This window comes from Eupeodes corollae, chromosome 2, assembly GCF_945859685.1.
Source record: "Eupeodes corollae chromosome 2, idEupCoro1.1, whole genome shotgun sequence".
NCBI classification, from domain to species: Eukaryota; Metazoa; Arthropoda; class Insecta; order Diptera; family Syrphidae; genus Eupeodes; species Eupeodes corollae.
This window is the reverse complement of record NC_079148.1, coordinates 8,609,707-8,629,391: the sequence shown is the minus strand read 5'-3', so window position 1 is coordinate 8,629,391 and position 19,685 is coordinate 8,609,707. Positions and strand designations below refer to the sequence as shown.

General features: G+C 33.0%; 2 protein-coding genes across 2 annotated transcripts in view; one reads left to right on the top strand and one right to left on the bottom strand.

Moving 5' to 3' along the window:
* Positions 1 to 628: 628 nt before the first annotated feature.
* LOC129946601 (tRNA methyltransferase 10 homolog A) overlaps positions 629 to 19,685 on the bottom strand; it is a 34,332-nt gene continuing 15,275 nt past the window's right edge. The window contains exons 2-3 of the mRNA XM_056056850.1: positions 1,001 to 1,862; positions 629 to 938 (exon numbers count right to left, since the gene is read on the bottom strand). Coding sequence (XP_055912825.1) covers positions 643 to 938; positions 1,001 to 1,772 — 1,068 coding nt within the window. The 5' untranslated portion in view covers positions 1,773 to 1,862 and the 3' untranslated portion in view covers positions 629 to 642. The remainder of the gene's footprint in view (positions 939 to 1,000; positions 1,863 to 19,685) is intronic.
* The window catches only part of LOC129946602 (golgin subfamily B member 1), a 34,325-nt gene continuing 20,627 nt past the window's right edge, over positions 5,988 to 19,685 (top strand). Inside the window, exons 1-6 of the mRNA XM_056056851.1 lie at positions 5,988 to 6,170; positions 6,252 to 6,387; positions 6,461 to 6,858; positions 6,935 to 7,016; positions 7,079 to 7,185; positions 9,477 to 9,581. Of these exons, the coding sequence (XP_055912826.1) occupies positions 6,129 to 6,170; positions 6,252 to 6,387; positions 6,461 to 6,858; positions 6,935 to 7,016; positions 7,079 to 7,185; positions 9,477 to 9,581 (870 nt within the window). The 5' untranslated portion in view covers positions 5,988 to 6,128. The remainder of the gene's footprint in view (positions 6,171 to 6,251; positions 6,388 to 6,460; positions 6,859 to 6,934; positions 7,017 to 7,078; positions 7,186 to 9,476; positions 9,582 to 19,685) is intronic.

Genomic DNA, 19,685 nt, shown 5'->3' with positions numbered 1-19,685 from the left:
AAATAATTTTTGTCAAAACCCTTTACATCAAACCTTGAAAACTGAGCGCTCAAGGATTTTTCTCGGCCATAATCTTTTTAAACATCATATTTCTGGTTCCAGAGGACCCTATAGAAATACAAAAAATATTTTTCGAAAACTCCACGGTTGCGTAACTTCGGAAGGTGGCGCTTAAGTCCTGTGGAGTTTCCGTGGGCATGTCCTAACAAACTTTTTCATCTAGCTCGTTTCATACTAGATGTCTCCAACTGCGAATTCCAAGTTTGGCGAGGTCAGTTTCCAGTTACCACCTGATTAGAGGAATTCCTGAAGGGGTAGATTCAAAGGCCTAATGGCGGAGTGTGGGTTGGAAATCGCTCTTTCTTCTCCTCCACTTTCCGTCTATGCATACGGGACTTTAGATCACGAGAAGAATTTTTCTCTCAAAACTGGTAATTATAACCTAAAATTAAACCCAAAGTCTCCTAGATAGTACTTAAATCCCGATATCAATCATTTTTGTGGCATACTTTCAATTCACGTTCCCAGTTTTATATAAGAGAAAAGGGAGGGGGTTAGTATAAATTGCATGGTAAATTTAGTTTAACATTGCTCCAACATAAAAAGGTAAAAAACGTTTGAATTTTAATAAAAACTTTATTTTTATTCAGTCATTTCCTGATTTGACACATCTTTTATAGGCTTCGCCACAGTTGTAGTGTTCTCCAACAACAGATCACCATTTCCCACCTCGTTCTTTTTAACAATTTCTGATACAACTTTGTACTCTGCTATCTCTATTATAACATCGTCGTTTTCTACCTCCTCCTTTTTGACGATTGAGGACACAACTTTGTCTTCCGCCTCCTTGAGTTTAGCACCTTTTCGGACCGGAAGAGTTTCCAAAATTGCATCAGCCCACGATTTACCCTCAGAGAGTCTTAATAAGATTTCAAAAACTGCAACAAAAATAGCTTCTTTTAGTAAAGCATTCTTTAAAAATCATTTAAGCTTTACTTACCATGATAAGTGCTCAACACCGTTCGTGTTTTCATATCCACATGTTCAGTCAATGGGAGTCGAGCAGTTTGAAGTGACAATTTCTTCGCTCTATCAAAACAGAGTCCCTTATGGTGGTTATGATCTACCAAACCTCCAATTATGTAAACCTTCTTTGGGTCGATCTCCTTGAGAATCTCATCGGAATCACTCGTCAAATAGACAATTTGGTCGGTGTTGAAATTCTTCGAATACGATTCATATACCCACTGGACGTCCCAGTGCTCGTAGCCATCGTTCTTCTTGAGAACCTCATGAATTCTACCATCTGGCTTAATGCCAGTAAAATGCAATGTCGCCGGAGCTCTGGATCTTCGGTTGACAGTGTAGATTCTGAGCAGTTGCTTAACACACTTAGCCACATCTTTGTCAATCATAAGATCATCGTAGTCCAAGTCGATTGCCACACTCAGAGTACTGGAACTCTTGTTGGCTTTGTTGCGTTTGAGTTCTTTGCGACTCGGTCCTAAAGTTTTGCCTTCGAGAATGGCGGTTTGTTTCTTTAATTTGCACTTTTCACGCTCCTTTTGGCGTTTTTCTTTTTTCTTTTCCTCCCATTGGGCTTTCTTTTTGAGTTTTTTCAATTGCCGCTTTGAAAGGACTACGGCTGGTGGATCTGTATTTTCTGTTGTTGTTTCTGGAACAGCTGCAGTATCTGGAGGATCTTGGTCAGAATGTGGTTGCGGTGCTGGTTGTGGATTTCCGAAGGAAGATTGTTCTTCTTTCATTTCCATGCTTCAATTTTGTTTGTTTTCTTTTGAAACGTCAATTTGAAGTTGGTCCTTTTTGAAAATGTCATCGCCAAAACAGGAGCATGTGGAAAACTTCAATGACAGAAAAACAAAATACAATGAATCAGTTCAGAACGAAAAGTTTAATGAGTGTATTCAATGGAAACAAAAGATATTATTTTTTTCACGTTCATGTGATGGCGGAAAAAGAGGTAATTTCAATAAGCTGATGCTTTAACTTTGTCAAACCAAAGTCGGAAACCGGTTCTCTTAGTTAAAAGGTTTACCATACCACTTTTCGACCTAAAATTTGTGAATACTGTGGAGAAATAATATTTTTTTAAAATGTTTGACAGTTCGATTATGCTAAATCAAATGAATTTCATGGAAACAAATTTCCGTCACAGAAATTGACAGTTAATTTGTTAATAAACAATACAAAAACTTTGAGTGATTTTCTATCGATTAATAAAATATTTGTATTTTTGATCAAAAGGAAAAACAGTTATATACCTATTCAAACATTTTACAGACTGATTTCCATGAAAGCTGAAATAAGATCATATAGGGTAATTATTTTCGTGGTTAAAAGTTGATGATGTTGGAATTTGCCACCTGTTAATACTTAGATATCATTTAAAAGACCCATAATATTATGTTAAAGCATTAGAACAAAGTGTTCAAATTTATTAAAACATAGTGCAAAAGTGGTGATTTATACGTAATGATTAAGGCTATTTTAATCGATCGCCTACGCAAGTAATCATTAAAATTGTGAAATATGAAGACATCGGAAGAATAACAGATGTTGTTCTTGTAGGGGCTCTGTTAACAGCATTAAGACTTGTTCAGTTGAAAAGATTGTTTTTAAAAGTGGAAGTATTGCTGATCATCCAAAATTACCGGTTGCGCAACATTTGCAGCTTTTACCTTTTAGTGATGTAATTGAGGCCAAACGATTGGTTTTAATGATTTGAAATTTTGGAAATATGTTCAAAAATAGATAGAGTTAATTTTGTATTAATTTATCTGACGATATTCTTACTTCAGAAATGCGACAAAACCAATAAGTACGCCGCAAACCCGTTCGAACTTCTATAACATTTATTAGGCGATTATTTCTTTTGAAACTCAGACTAGAGCTCTGAGCAGAGCTTGAGCACTATGAATAAGCTCTGTTTAATTAAATTTATCCGATTCGCACCTGAGAATATAACTGTCAAAAGTTTTAAAATATTCCATCTTTTTCTTTTATACCAAACGAAGCACACGTAAAGTCAGTTGTGGTCAAAATTTTATTTAATTAGTTTGATCACTTTCAGATTCCATTGAGTTCTGAGTTAAACGAAACACAGCTGCTCGAAAGCTGTGATATGGCTGAGCTACAAAAGGAGAATAGATCTCTTTTTTAGCTCCGTTCTGCTCTGAGCAAAACACATATTAACTATTATCAAAAAAAGATTATAGAACCATTAAGATTGGAAAACTACAGAAAATGTCACATTGACCTACTTGATGTGGACTGCTTGTAGCAAAACTTCACGTAATTTTTATTGCTTAACACTACTAGCCCTTCTGCGGGTTTAGTTGAAAGATGGAGAAACTTTTTTAACTTTATTTTGTATATTGTTTATTTTTTTAAACGTCAAAATAATAAATGTCATAAGAATCTTTGCAAACAAAGCTTTCGAGGCACAGAAACAAGAGATGGCGCTTTGAAATTAGTTATTAAATTAAATGGAATCACTTTTAATACTAATTTTCTTTGGGAATATAAAACTACTAGCAGTCCATATCAAGTATTATCAGTGGCAGATGTAATATACTACTTAAGGTGGTGCTACAGGCCGACACAAGACTTTCTGGGCTGGATTGTTGATGTCTATTCGCTTTGCATGACCCAGCCATCTATATCGTTGGGTTTTTATTCTTTTAATCAGGTCAGTGCCTCTCTGCACAGCCCGAATAGTTTGTAGTTGTATCTTCTCCTGCACTTCTTTTTCTCTCTTAGCATCCTAACATGCTCTCATCATTCTTTGAAAAGGTCCAAGCCTCAGCGCCATAAATGAGAACAAGGATGGTGAGTCTTATAGATGGTGACTTAAGATAATCAATAATTGATTTAATTCCATAGCAAATCCACACTCAAATAGTCGCTGCCTTTGTTTTCGCTGTGGTATGCATCGCAGTCTTTTAGTTTGAATTCCTCCACTTCATTCTGAATAAGAAGAGGTGCCTTCAAATCAGTTCACTACTCCCAATAACTTTCCACTGGAGTTAAAACCCAATCTTCAGTTGAGGTACTTCATACCCAATAATCATCGCGGAGAGGTAAGAGTATGAGTTGGCAGACAGAGGTGAGTTTTAAGAAAAATCTAAGGACGCTTGTGTCCTCTCAAATACACATGTCTACCATTTGAACATTTTGTAATAAACCTTTTCAAAAAATATGTAGTATTGTAAGTCCGGTATTACACAGCGCATGTTTTTCCATTCATCAATGAAGTGCGGAAGAGAAAGGAATAAATAAAAATGTAATAGAAATAAATCTGTCTTAGCATGCACGTACAAGCTATTCCTTGATTGTTTTTGACGTTTGTCTTCCTTTATATTCGTATTTTTTCGCATTTGCTTCACTTCGTGTTTGTGTTTAGTAGAGCAAATACCTCAATATGTCACCAACATAGTTCAAGTCCCAAAAATTTGTAAACACATTAATGAATTCATTACATTTTGTTAAACATATTTTCCATATTATACCGATGATATTTGTTTTTTAATTACGTACAAATAAACTCATACAATCCCTAAAAAACTTAATTAAATTAGATTAATCCAAATAAAGATGATACAATATAAAAACGAAGAGTTTTAACATGAGATGACAGTATGTTTACAATAATTTTATTAAAAATAGTAAGATTCGATTTTAAGAATTTGTACGGCTTGTGTAAATGCGTAGATAATTCTCTCTGTTCCCTAAGTCCAATTCAGATCAAGAGTTTATATTTTTAATAAAGTTATAATTTACACAAAATTGCTTAAATGAGTTTAAACGTTGTTTTTGTTCAGCTAAATGACTATGTTAAAAGAACGTTTTTGTTACTCAAATTGTCGAACATCTTTTTTCGATTCCGAAAAATATGACCAAATGGAATTAAATATGATCATTTGACCAAGTGATAAAATAAAGACCAAATTTGGTCATATATGACTAATGTGGCAACCTTGGGTTGGGAGCGAGCAATGAAAGTAGAAATGAAAGATATCTATCAAAGTAATGTACCTTATTAAAAATCCGAAAAGTGTTCATGTAATAATGCGCGCATCACCGAATGACTCTCCAAAACAAAATAGCCAATTAATGCGCATTAAATACATGCGCTGTGTAATACCGGATTAGGCAATCCATAATTTCAATAATATGAGTAGTCTCTCCATTTTGTAGTATTTCTAAATAAAACAATCACCAACATAACTTTTTTCCCCAACCTCTACGGTGACTTTATAATAAAATACAGCTCTCATCAAATTTTCATTCGTTAAGAGCCTTGCACATGAGAGCGAACAACGAATATACGAAAGTCAATTTCAAACAAAAACACGTTTTAATTATAATAAACCAATTTAAACTTATGTTACGATAATAAAATTTGCATTTTGTTCTCTTTAATAAGAGAATTTTGTAAAAACAATTTGGTAGTAACGAATTGACGCGTGTTTGCTACGAACTGTCAAACTCTATTCGTGTTCCACAAACCATTCACACTGCAACGAATAAATTGTTCGCGCTCAACTTAACCTCAAAAATATACCACTCTTGTTTTGTTTGTTGAAAAGGGTAATTATAAATTGATAATTCGTCGCTGTTTGCGAATAGAAATAAAGCTCTTGTGAAAGAAAAGTCAAAAAATGCGAACATCCACAGTTCGCAGTTCGTAGCTCAAGGGCAAGATGCTTTATATTGTCAAAAAACCGAAAATAAAACATATGTCTCGCATCATTTAACATTTCTTCACAATTTATAGTTAATCACTATTTGAACACATCCATTTGGTGAACTAAAATGTACTCTCTGAACGCGTTCATTATTATTTAATTTAGTTCCATTTCCATTCCGTTTCTTTGGAATTTAAAAAATTAAAAATGGAGTAATTTTGACAGCCCAATAACTGCTCTCCAAAAATTTAATTCGAAAATTGTTTTAACGGCATTTGTTTGCGTCCTAGTTCTACATTTTCAACCCGGATCGGAAAACGCACTCAAAAAACTTTAATAATTAATAATTTTATTTGTGGTATAGCGTGTGAATTAAAAAATATATTTATGTTTAAATTAATGTAAATTCGTGTTTAAAAAATGGACCCTGTAAATATTTGGAAGAAAATCCTCCTGCAATGGGTAAACGAAAAAATAAAAATAATTAAATTTTGTGAAATGGAAATTAAAATTATTATGTCTTTTTTGATTTTATTTTTTTAGATAAAAGAATGCAATTTCTTAGAAGTAAATTTCTATAGTATCGATCAAACTGAAATAGAACAATTCTTTATACATTTTAAAGATCGCTGCAAAGACGGCATTTGCCGATATAACAATTTATCTTCTTTCTTAAAAGGTTTGACTTTGAGTTGTTTTTCTTTGTTTGGTGTAGAAAATTTATAAAATTGTGTAATTTAATATATTTGCAGAAGAATATCCCTTATTTGAACCACATTTAGATGATGAGAACACCCTCAGTGCAAGTGATCACATTTACGTGTATTCGCTGCTGTTGCATTTCTCTTGCGTTCGATATTCTGAGCCTTTTTTCCAAGAAAATTGCAAGAAACTCGATGAGTTTGCTCAGCAAAATATAACAGCATTCTTTCAGAAACTCCTGAATGACAGTGACGAATGTCTGACCAAGGAGACAATGCGTCATGTAATTGCTTCAATTCACGTCTTCACTCCTCCGACAAACAATCGTTTTATCTTCAACAACATCGACAGTCCGATAAAGACTCCGAGGAAGATCACAGACATTTCACCACCAACTCCAAGGAGTAGTATGCTTGAGGAGAAGAATAAGAAAGTCAACAGTCTTCAGGTAAAAGCATTTTCTATAACTTATTTGTTTTTTTTTTTTTCTTATGCGTCTTATTTATTTTTAAATAAAATTTTAGGTTCAACTTGAAAACTTTGAATACGAAAAACTGCTTTTGGAAACTGATTTAAAGAAACGTCAGGAAAAAATTGATAAACTAAGTAAGTTTATTAAGAGAATTTTTTTTAAATGAATTAATTTGTCTCTTTGTCTCGATCATTAGATCTGGAACTCAAGAAATCACACCAAGAAGTTCAAGCTCTAAAAAATGATGTGTTAAGGAGCAGAGAAAGCGACGATTGTGGAGTAAGACACTCAGGAGAAGAACAGGTTTGTTTTTAACTATTTGTATTGTACAAATTATAATTTAAAAAAAGAACAAAATCCTATTTTTATATTAATTTTAATTTATTATATATTCAATGTAACTAAATATCTACCCCATGTGCAACCACTAACAAAAGACATAGAAATGTTTTCCATATCCAGCTGCATCCACTTTTTGTTCTTTCCCAAAAAATCTTATCAGTTGATGCTTAAAATCTGGTTTTGTTTGTTTTTGTATTCATCTGACTCTTCTATGGGAAAATGGGGTAGTTATTTTTCGGTGTAACTTTACTAAATTTTTTTAATCTACTAAATGTCAAATTCGTAAAAATAGATATTTTAAAGAACCAAAAAAAAAAAAACGGGAAAACAAGAAATTTTACACACAATATTACTGTCTTATTGAGGTTCTTTGAAAATTTGTTTTTAAATTTAATAACTGACATCAAAAGCGAGCAATTTATTTAGTTTAAATGAATTTCTATCAAATTTGACAATTTTCACAAATCAGCCGAAAGAAATATCTTGGGCTAAAATTCGTTGGTTGGGGAAATATTTTACTCTCTCGTAAGCGCTCACTTTTACGAAAAACTACGAAACAGTTGGTTAAATTTCTTATTTTTTTGTAAAATTGGAATGTTTTTGGAGGAACCATTATTTGAAAAAAATTAAATTATTAGTAAAAAACAATTCCTTTATAAAGAGTGATTTTTTAAAAACTATAAAAAAGTTAAAAAAAACATACAATACAGAAAAATGCATATAATCTTTATTTGAATCGATAGTACGAACCATATATTTTAATGTTTGAAGATTATTTCATGCAAATGTTGACCCTGACTGCGCTTTAAATGGTCCATCCGGTTAGTCCAATTTTTGTATACTCTTTCCAACATTTTGGCCGGTATCTCACGAATAAATGCTTCTATGTTGTCTTCTAATGCGTCAATTGCAGCCCCACAAAAAATAGTCTAAGGGCGTTAAATCGCACGATTTGACCGTTCAATTGACCGGTCCCGAACGTGAAATAAAATGTTCACCGAACTCGCCTCTCGAAAAGTCCATAGTTGCGCGTGCTGTGTGGCATATGGCACTGTCTTGTTGAAACCAAATGTCATGCAAGTCAAGCTCTTGCATTATGGGCAAAAAAAAAGTTGGATATTATCTCACGGTAGCGCTCACCATTCACAGTTACGTTACGATTCGCATCATCTTTGAAGAAGTACGGTCCAATGATGCCACCAGCCCATAAACCGCAACAAACCGTGACTTATCTTCACTAACGCGCTCGATGACAGGTGGAGTCATAACACTCACAAGCAGCGTTGAATTGGCGGCGAACTGCCTAGCAAAGAGATTAGCTTTCTCTAAATAGCTAACAAATGGAGTGTCATTGACAACAAACGTAGGAACCGCGAAAGAATTACTCATATTTTTTTTAAATGACCAAACATTTTGACTGCCTTTGGGACATAGTATTTTTTGCCATTATTTATGCCTTAGCAGTGACAAGGATCAAATCCGGCCCTTTTAATGCAAAACAGTACATTTTTTTGTGAACAATCTGTTGTCGAACGGCCAATTGGAATTTAATACGTATGCTAAGCCATGCGACTGTAAGAGAAAAAAATTTATCAAATTTGGTTTCGCGGTTGAGTCGTGAAGCTTTAAAAGACAGACATAGTTACTTTGAGAAACCCTTGTATTTTGGAGAATTCACAAAATACCTATGACTATAATATGTTATTCAATTGGGGCTATCGATGAAATTAGAATCGAACAAGGGATTATGCCAAAGAATTAAATACACAATTGCAATTTTCTAACAAGTATCGCATTATGATACTTAAGTGAAAAAAGTTTTATTAATATTTAATAATATAGTTTAACATTTCTATATTGTTGTATGCTTCATTTAAACAAATCTACGAGGTCGAAGTTGTCTTCGTTATATCAATCGATGGCTTTCAAACTTTTTATTAATAATATCATTTCAAAACTAAATACAATTGATTTGTATATGTATAAAATTATAAAATTTTATTCCATCAAAAAATTATAATTTTTCCATTCTCAATTCCTTTAATCTTGGATTCATTGATGTATCATTTTTGGTTTAAAACGTTAACAAGACAGAAAAGTTTTGTTTTCTTTGCAAAAATGTAGTTGGACAAAGAACTTGGAGCGATAGTGGGGATTTTTAGTTAGAAGCTTTTATAATTAAAATAAATTTAAAAACATAACCCAAATTATTTTTAAAATGCTATCAATTACGTTGTGCTTTAATATTACAGATACGAAGATTGAACAAGAAAATTGCACAAAAAGAACAGGAAATAGCCCAGCACCGTGAAACTATCGAAAATCTCTCTGAAGAAAAGGAGGATCTAACCGAAAAGGTAACTATACATTTTAAAGTACAATACTAAAAAAAAACACTTGAATACATTTTTGCACTTCTTGCAAACCATCGCCTTTTAAGGCTATTGAAAGCTTCAATTCATTCTACAGGAAATGACTTGTTTTCACAAGTTTTTTTTAATCAATTGAAATGTAAAACATTGATAACGATTTTCCTCGTTTTTCCTCGTTTTTATAATTCAATTCCAGCAGATTTCTGAAACCTACAATTTAAACAAGAAAAGGTTATTTCCTTCTGATTTAAGAAAGATTGACACATTTAATATATTCCGTGCGGTAACTCTATAATTATTTTTGATAATGTTTTTGAAAAAAAAAAAAAAATATTTATTTAATTAAAAAAACTAACAAAAAACTAAAACTAATTAGGTAACGCAACAGTCTTTTGAGAACTAGGGCCTAGTGACTTACTTACTCTCAACCATTCCTGTGTACGGGTAATGCTGTCAGGGATAGTGCGGACCTACAGTTTCAATCCGATTCCTAACGGCTAATTTTAGAAAGCACTTTTCATGACAAGAATTACTCTTGCAAAAATTTGTCAATTCCTCGCAAGAGGCAGTAAACCTAGACCTCTGGCATGATAGTCAAACGCACTAACCATCACGCAACGGGTACTACTATAAAAACTAACGGTAATTTTAAATTGCTAGGTTAGTCCAAATTGTTTAGATCGCTAATATAAATTTAAACATTTTGAGAATGTTTAAAATTTAATGTCAAGTTTTAAATTTAAACATTTTGAGATAGTTTAAAATTGAATGTCAAGTTTTAAAATGATTTTTTGGATAGTTTCTTGATTTTGTGAATTAATATTTCGCACCCTTTGAATGAAAGTGACCTAACTCAAAAAATGCAACTTGTGGGAAATGACCACACTTTTGAAGACTTTTTGTTCATTTCCCACAAGTTGCAATTTTTGAGTTAGGTCACTTTCATTAAAAGGGTGCGATTTGTTAGTAGTTCGTAAATGTTAGATACATGAGGGTTTCTGTGGGCTAAAATGTGTTTAATGTCCATTGTTTCATTGCAAGTGGAGCAGGTCTGGGAATTTCGTTTTTCAGAGGATTTCGATGAGTCAGAGAAGTGTGGTCTAAACACAGACGAACTTAATTGGTAATTGTTTCTTTTAGTGTGACAATTGGACATACATACATACGAGTATATATTGTGTTTTGTTATTGTTGATACCAGAGTAGTGATGAATATAGGTCAACCACATCTGCCTCTGGATGGTTTTGATTTCTGATTTGATCGTTCTTAAGAGATACGACCCACTAAACATGTTGAACAGAATCGTTAGTGATTTACTAACAGAAAAAGAAGCTTTATCGTGTCTTCGTTTTCGTAACCATAATACTTATGTGAGCATAATTTTGGGTTTTTGTGCTATCTCGATAACAATATCTCTAAGACTCGTAACTACCCGTAGTTTTAAAAACGATTATTATTAACGATATCGTCAATAGAAAATTTAGAATGAAACAACAACAACTTGTGTGTGCTACCACCAAGTTCATAGGCTGGTCAATAATTTGCTTCACGTAACTGTGTCACTATCGTCTCGTCTAACATTGTCGGTATAAGATAACTTAAATGTCAAAAATGAACTCAACGAAAGATAATGCTTGTTCGATGACTTGAAAATGTTAACTTGTTTTTTGTCTATAGAAAGTTGTGAAAATTTGCAAACAAATTGCTTTTTACCAAACTTACCAACTATTTATTGGTGTTAACTGTTTTTATTTTTTACCGCCGAAGATGTAACTATAATTTTAACATCTAAGTTATATATGTCTGATATTATTGAAACTATAAGGGCCTCTTTTTAAAAACTTTGAACAAAACTATAATGGTTTAAATTATTTTACAAGTGAGAAAGAAAAAAACAAAAATGCTTATAAATATGTATATAGGTTTCAAGAGATAAAGGTCTCTTAATTGTCTCCATAACCGTATTAATTTTATTTTTGTTTTCTGCGTTTTAATTTTCACTGTGTAACAAAACTCAATTACGCCGAAACATTTTATTTCAACTTGCTTAGTTAGTATTTGGAAATCAATGACAGACAATAACTATTTACCTATCGTGCAAAAGCTATCGTTTTTACGATTATCATCTTACGTAAAGTGAGACTATCGTCAAATCATTTTACGGAATGACCCCCCTCTGAAAGATCACCGAGAGGCTGTCTGTGCATACGACCCAGTGACCCGTTTGAGTTGCAAGCGCATTTTAAGGATTCGTAGAGCGCGAAAAAATGAATGTGTGTTGAGGCAGTAGACCCAGTCTAATTCGGCATTATGTGCTGTTACAGCAAAACCAGAATGGTTTTTAGTTTTTGAACCGTGCGTCGTCGGATAATATAAATTTTCCGTTTTTGGTTTTCTGGTCTGCACATCCAAGGATGGTATGAAGACTATTGAATACCACTCATTTAAGTAGACAAGTTAAAATACGCATTAAATTGCTAATGAATTTTTTTGTTTTGGCATGTGGACCGAATTACAGATTTTGTTACTTTATTTATAATGCATCTTGACGGGACAAAGAGTTTTGTAGTGGGTGATAAAATTGTTTCTTCATATCTCTCGTCAAGTAAAGGCATGCCGGATTCTGCCAATGCGTTGATTGATGGTCTTAAAGTTTCATGATATGTCGGAATTATTATGTTAAGTGTTGATTTTACGTTGGACAGTTACCGTACATGCTGAGCCGTAGTCTATTTTGTTTAATATTAACATTTTTGTTAGATAACTAAGTCCTTGTAATTCTACACCATTTATACTTAATTTTAAACTACGACAAACTTTTTTACTTGCGACATATAGGAACTTTATGGCAAGTTTTGCATTCGTGCAAAGTTTCGAACTCGAGATTTTAATCAAAAATGATATTACGATGGTAGAGAAGTCGAAAAAAAGTGGGTCCCGCGATTCCGTCCCAAAGCCTAAACCATTGGGTGGATTGAGTTCAAACTTGGAAGTTAAGGTTTTGAGCAGGTTCGCGTTAGGCGTTTTTTCTACATATGTATTTAAAGTGTTTTACATTTCTGCTGTGCTATATTAGCTTCAGAAAAAGTAGACCAATCTTGCAATCTTATTTTTAAGTCATTGTTTTTACAGAGAATATAAACATTATCAGCATAACAACAATGATCTAGGATTTTATCTTTAGATATAATATTGCTGCTTTCATCAAATGCGATAGAAAAGAGCATAACTGAAAGCAGTGATCGTTGTGGGATGCAATTATTTAGAGGAAAGTTAGGAGAGTAAGCATTATTAACTCTTTTGTCTATTTTAAAGAAAAGCTTTTATATATCCATATATTTTGGAACCTATTCTCTCAACTTTTTTTTATCAAATGCCTTCTCGAAGTCCAGTGATATAATTGAAGCATTGTTTTTGGTTGAGATAGCAATTAAGTTGTAACTGCCTATATGCAGCAAGCATCACGACATCCGCTCTTGAGCTTGAATGCTACTTAAAAAAGACGCTTTAGTATTATCTTTTCTAGAATTTTTGAAATACAGCTGCGGTAAAAATAATAGCACCATTGCGAATCAAAAAATGTCTTTGAAAAATAGAGTTAATTCTAATAAATAAAGAAACATTTTGAATGTGGTATAGAATTAAATAAAGAAAAAACACCATATTAAAAAAAATAATCAATTTTTTATTTAACAATTTAAGAAAATAAAGTTAATTTTTTTAAAAAAATAATCGGTAAAAGAAATAGCACCACTGCCTGGTATGTTTGGGGTCGTTATCCTGTTGGAAGAGTCACAAAAGCGGGCTTTTCTCCTCTGCATAAAGGAGCATAACATTTTGGAGAATGTCAAACTAAACATGTTGATCCATAACTGTCTTTATCCAATGTATGGGCACATTTCCATTGTTTGAAAAAGATGCCCATACCATTATGCTTGCTCCCCCATGCTTAATAACTTTGGTTGTGAATTTGGGGTTATATTCCGCTTTCGCGGGTCTTCTCACATAAGAACGCGACCCCTAGCCTCCAAACATTACGATTTCACTCTCGTCCGACCATAAAATGTTGCGCCATTTCTACGTTGGCCAATTTAAATGCTTTTTAGCAAAATTTAAACTATTTTTCGCATGTTTTGCAGTCAAAAGATGAATTTTTCGTGGACTGCATTACTTCTAATTGTTTTCCCTCAATCTAAGTTAAACAGTTTCCACCCATGCTGTTATATTTAATTCCTTTTTGGGTTCAGTTGCAGGCTTAAAGGGATTTTATTGGCTTTCTCGAACAAGGAGTCTGATGGCATTAGTTGTCATTGCAGGTTTTCGTCCACGATTTTCACCTTTGGGAGTAACGCCGAACTTCACTGTTGGATTTACCTTCTGCAATAAGTTTTTGGATGAAAGCTCGTTTCTCGTCCGTGCAATGTTTTCCGAGAACCATTTTTTTTAAACTTAATTTGATATTTAATAGCCTTAACTTGAAAAATAATAATGAAAAAAGTATTTTTCTTGCGGAAACTCCAATCGGTGCTACTGTGCATGGTAATATGAGATTGGTATACACCCGTCGACTTTATTGGTTTTAGAATAGGAAAGATTGTGGCAACTTTCCAATATTGCGGTATAATAAATGAGATGTTAAAGGCTAAAAAATAGGCTCTACAAAAAAGCAACGAATTTAAAAATTAACTTTTAAAGTTTTATTCTTAGCTGAAATATCGACACCGACCAACTTTTCAGAAACTTCAAATCATAGGACAAAAATTTAAGTTGTTATTTGTAGTAAGAATTTCCTACGACGCGAAAGGGCTCTCATAAGACTGATTATAGTGGAGAGAAGAGTAAAGAGCAAAAAGAATACAAAAGGTAATATTTTATTTAAACATTAACTCCCACCACTAGTCCCTCACAAGTTTTTCAATCCTTTCGTTGAAACAACAGCTATTTGTTTTAATATGTATATTGGACAGGTTTTATAGATCAGTATTTTCCAAAGTTCTTTTTTTTCCCGAAAATCAGGTCAGGTTTTCTTTTTTCCCAACATTTTTATATTTCAGTAGAAAATGTTTGTTTCAATTTTGATTTAATTTTGAAATTAAACAAAAAAAAAAACGAAAAGGTACAAATAAAACTTAAACTATCACAGTATTCTTCATTTTATCTAAATTCTTGCCAACCTCCGTCCTTAAACTCTTTCAGGCATAAACAGATTATCAGCACTCGGCATTTAATTTCATTAATATTCCTACTACCACAAGAAGAAAAAAAGGAAAGAAACTTAATCCTTTATTGTTGTTTCGCTTAGGTTTTGAATTCTTCTACCTGTTAATGTCTCGAATTCAGTCTCGATATTTTCAAAAATTACTAAATTATGGGTTTTTACATTTTTCTTTAAAACAAAAGAAACGATTTGCATAGGTTTTAGTATACATGTGTTACCAGGAGCGTTATAATCCTTCAAATAATAATACCTGCTTTAAAACCAATTAATTCTTTTTCGTCGAAAACAAATAGTTCTTCTTTTCTTTTTGAATTATTATAGTTTTAATCAGGTTTATGGTTATTTATTCTAAAAAGCGTTGTACGAATTATTTTGTAGTTCCTTTGCAGCAAAAGTTGAACTTTAATGCATCAATTTTTAATTTTTGGTTTGATTCTTTATATCTCTAGCCTAACAATGAAAACACAATATTATTGTCATTTTAAATGCTTTTATTGGGAATTATTTTTATTGCTACATATTCTCCAAGTCCAAGATCAATACGACCTCTAAAACATGATGTTGGGTTCTTTTGACGAAGAAAATCTTTGTTGACGATATTTTTGTTTGATACTTGGGAACAAGAAAAAATCGTTAGATTAATTGAAATCAATGCTCTTCGGCATCAATTTAATTTCTGTTAGTCTTCAAAAATGTTTGTGATGGTTCGTGTTTTTGTGAAGAATAACGATGCGGTTACTTTTATTTCACCAAAGGCTGTCGATAAAAAGATTCCAAATTCTTAGTTCCCCAAGTGGCCACATGTCCGGTTATTTCAATGAAAAAGACGATGATTTGTTGAGAAGTGCTGATAAAATGAGCAACATTATTTGTTGGAATTGGTTTATTTTGAAAGACCCATACAGTAGACTGGTGTTTAGTTACTTGCTCTTAAGAATAGATCTCACAGATTCTTTCCCTGCGACTATATAGTGTACTGTTTTTGAGGATGCTAGAATGTCTTGAGCATTTTCTTACAGCAAATGTACTCTTTTTTTGAGCAGTTGTCGAAATCTATTGATATTCCGCTGTTAACAAACTTTTTTCAGTGTTCAGTTCTTAAGCCACCTTAGAGTTCGAAAAACTTAGGCTTTTTGGGATATACTACAAAACAAATCGAGTTCACAGAATGTAATTAGCCCTATCATGAATTCCATCGTAATCGGAAATTTTTACGAATCCCTAAAATTTGTATCATGAAATCCGTTCGTAGTGGAAATTCTCATACAATTTTGTATTACGAACGGATTTCATGATACAGTTTTTCGGGATTCGTAAAAATTTCCGATTACGATGGAATTCATGATAGGGCTGAATAACAAAAAATTTGTTTGAAAGCGAATTATTTCAAAAAGGTGGTTGTACATCGATTTTTGAGAGCATATCTTATTTTTCAGGTTCCACGGTCGGACTGAAAGGTTTTTTTCTAGCCATTAAGTTTTTGGACACCTTTTTTGTAGATTCAATTTAATATAAAATACAAAAAAGAAAGGGCATTAAAGTTATCTTTTATTAACGCTTGTCATACCAGCGTTGAACTATGTCCCTATCTTCTAGTATGTCACATAATGATCTTGCATTACAAGTTTTTGCAAAGCATCGATGAACTTCGTCGAAGAGCGAAAGGTGTCGTAAAGGATTCAATCCGTTATGCCAAAATTTAACAGTGCTATAAGATGAGCCTAATTATAAAAACAGGGATTTTTTTAGCTGATTAATACATTTTTGTTTTTAATATTAAAGTTACAAATCGTAACAAATGTTAACATTAGGATTTAATATATATTTTACCAGATTTGGGACTTAAGGTCTTGTCGTGAATAACAATTTTTCTGTGTTGACATTTAACAATGTAATTTAACAATCACAAAATAAAAGAAACATTTTTTTTAAATTAAATCAAAACGTAGTTATTCATTCTTTTGGTTTCAAAAGAAAAGCTAAAGGACTTTGACATTAAATGCGTAAAACAATTATAATTTGGAACGACTTTTTGCTCACATTCCGGGCAGTATCTCGGCCATTATTGCAGAGTTCGGGAATCATTCCCTTAAATACGGTCTTTTGTTTAGTCCCACAGCAAAAAACATTAAATTAAGCTGCCAGGAAACTTTTCACAAATTAAACCATAATATCGGTTGCCATTCGAATGTATCGCCCGAATAGACTGCTACCGTCTGCTTATTAGAGACCATTTGAAGACCTTTACAAAGATTTTGTAGATATTAAATATGAGACTGTCATCTGTTTTCCCTTTCTTGTGCAATAGAATGATGAACGATTTTTTCTACTAAATGGAAATTCATTTAGTAGCACCATAACTCCATTGCAAATATTCTTAAGCCAAGCTGAAAAAGATTGCCTTCACTTTTTTTCATTCCCATTTAAACATTTCTTCTAGCCTCTATTTTATATTACTTGTGTTTTTATTTTGTCTATTATTTGAGGTACTTATAATATAATGTTCCCACGAAAACCAGAAAAGTTTTAAGTAAGCCAAGAAGGCCAGCAATGTCCAATGGGTCATATGCAAAAAGATGAGTTCAAGCTCTTTACTCACTTTTCTGATAACTTCCTTAGAGTGGTATGCAAACAAAAAATATAGAGACCGAGATCGATCTCAAGCTGTGTGTTGAGATCTATCTCCCGACAAAAGCTCTATATGAGAAAGTTTTGGGATGCAAAAAGATGAGCAAACGCTCGATTGCATGAGATCAACCTCAAAAATTGTTGAGGATGAGTTGTCTCTTCTCAGTTGATAAACAACTATCAAAATGGACGAGTTTGTGAATAATTTCGATACAAATCGTGTTTATAAAAATAGAAGATTTGGTGAAGGTTTTCGAAAATTGTATAGATATAGTGAAACAGGTGAGTTTTTGGACCCAATCCTTTAAACACGCGGTGGTGCTTTGACTCATCAATCACAAAGGATACTACTCGATAAATATACATGCTGTCTCCTGTCGTTAAAGCGTAACCCACTCCCGATATGCCGCTATCCATGAGCGGCACTTGCATCCAGGAAACTAATCAACTTTCAGTACTCGGTATGAATATCACAGATAACCTCTTATGGAATGATCATATATTCGATATTGTTCTACCGATATTTTTATAAACAGTGTTCTATCGAATTAGCCAGTTGCATTCCCCCCTAAAATAATTCAGCCGTAATACTCGTATTTCCAGGAATGCACATTAGTTTAACCTTGAGCTCAATTTCGGACGTACTGTCAAATATAGAGATTCTTTTTTTTAACCGCACATTGAGAATGTGGAATGCCTTACCCAGCTCTGTTTTTCCCTATCATTTTGATATCCAAAACTTTAAGACCAATGTGCATCGGTATCTCCTCTTTAATCCTTCCCTATTTTGCTAACGCTCGCACTGTGTTTAAACTTTAAACATGTAAAGGGTATTAATAACCCCTTGAGTGCCCGTTTATTATAAAAACAAGGCTACGTGCCGGATGACAAATTTACAAGCATCAAAATAAGCAAATCTTTTTCCCAGTCCTTAATAATTATTTTCTTACTTTTCATTTTTTTGAAATCTATTGTACTTTTAAGCGGGACTTCATATTTGACACTTTTTTAGTAATTGTTCTTTCACTTATGTCCTCGCAAAATTTGTTTTTAAATTTGTTCTATGATTTTAATCACAGCATCTCTTTTCTTGCCTTTAAAACTGGTAACTGCGACTTCTCAAGTAAAACTTTATTTAGTTTTAGTTACTAGGAATTCACTAAGATGGTCAGCATTATTGTTTATAATTACACTTTGATTTTCGCTTTCAAAAGACATTTTTCCTTCTTGACTTGACTGACCGCACACAAACTACTGTTTTTACTAGTGCAAGTGCATGCAAAGAGCTTTGAGATCGTTCCCATTTCACTGAGTCAGAACTGTAAAGAGTGAACTCATTTTTTTTGCATATAAACTGCATCCAAATTCGAGTCTGCTCGATCGATCTCACATGCGAGTTCAAGCTCGTCAGCTCTGACTCTGAGAACTTTCTCATCTTTTAGCATATGACCCAATGTCACAATGGCACTAAGAATTTGCGGTCATTCGTAAAAAAACAAGAGGAATTCTTTCTATTCTTCGATCCCTTCGCTTGATACTCCTTAACGCTCTATTAAGGAAATTATTTTGTTTGTAAGGCATTTCACAATAAATTCCAATTTACCTACAAATTGTTCCCACAGTTCTTGAGTAACGCACTCAATGATTCAATTGAACCAATATTTGTTCGTATTCGTCTTTGCAAAAGTCATAAAAGATCTCAACATAAATAAATTCGCTAGTCCGGTGTATGTTATCCTAGCTTTTATTCTAATGAGATGTTCTTCCGATTTGCATAAGCTTATCAGTCTATTTTAATTTTTTTCTGGAAAACAGAATTTGTTCAGCCAATCCCCAAAAAAATGAATCATCTTGTCCCCCTAATTAATGACCAATTGGATAAACGTCTCTTCTCTCCAAGATGATCTAACCGCTGATCAATTTTATGATGATTTATTCTTAAACTGAAATAGGACTGTCATGCCAAAGGCCTTAATTTTAACAGCCACTTGCGAGGAAGTGACAAATCCTCCAAGAGTAATTCTTCCCATAAAATGTGCTTCTTAAATAAGCCTTGTTTAAATTTCGACATCACAACTGTAGGTCCCCACCAAACCTTAAATTACTTGCACGCAGGAGTTATTGAAAGTTGAAAGTCACTTGGTCTTGATTTCATCGTGTTGATAATCTATACAAAATTATCAAAGAAAGAGGTCGTTATAATCAAAATGAAAAACTATTACTTGGGTGCCTTTATAAGAGA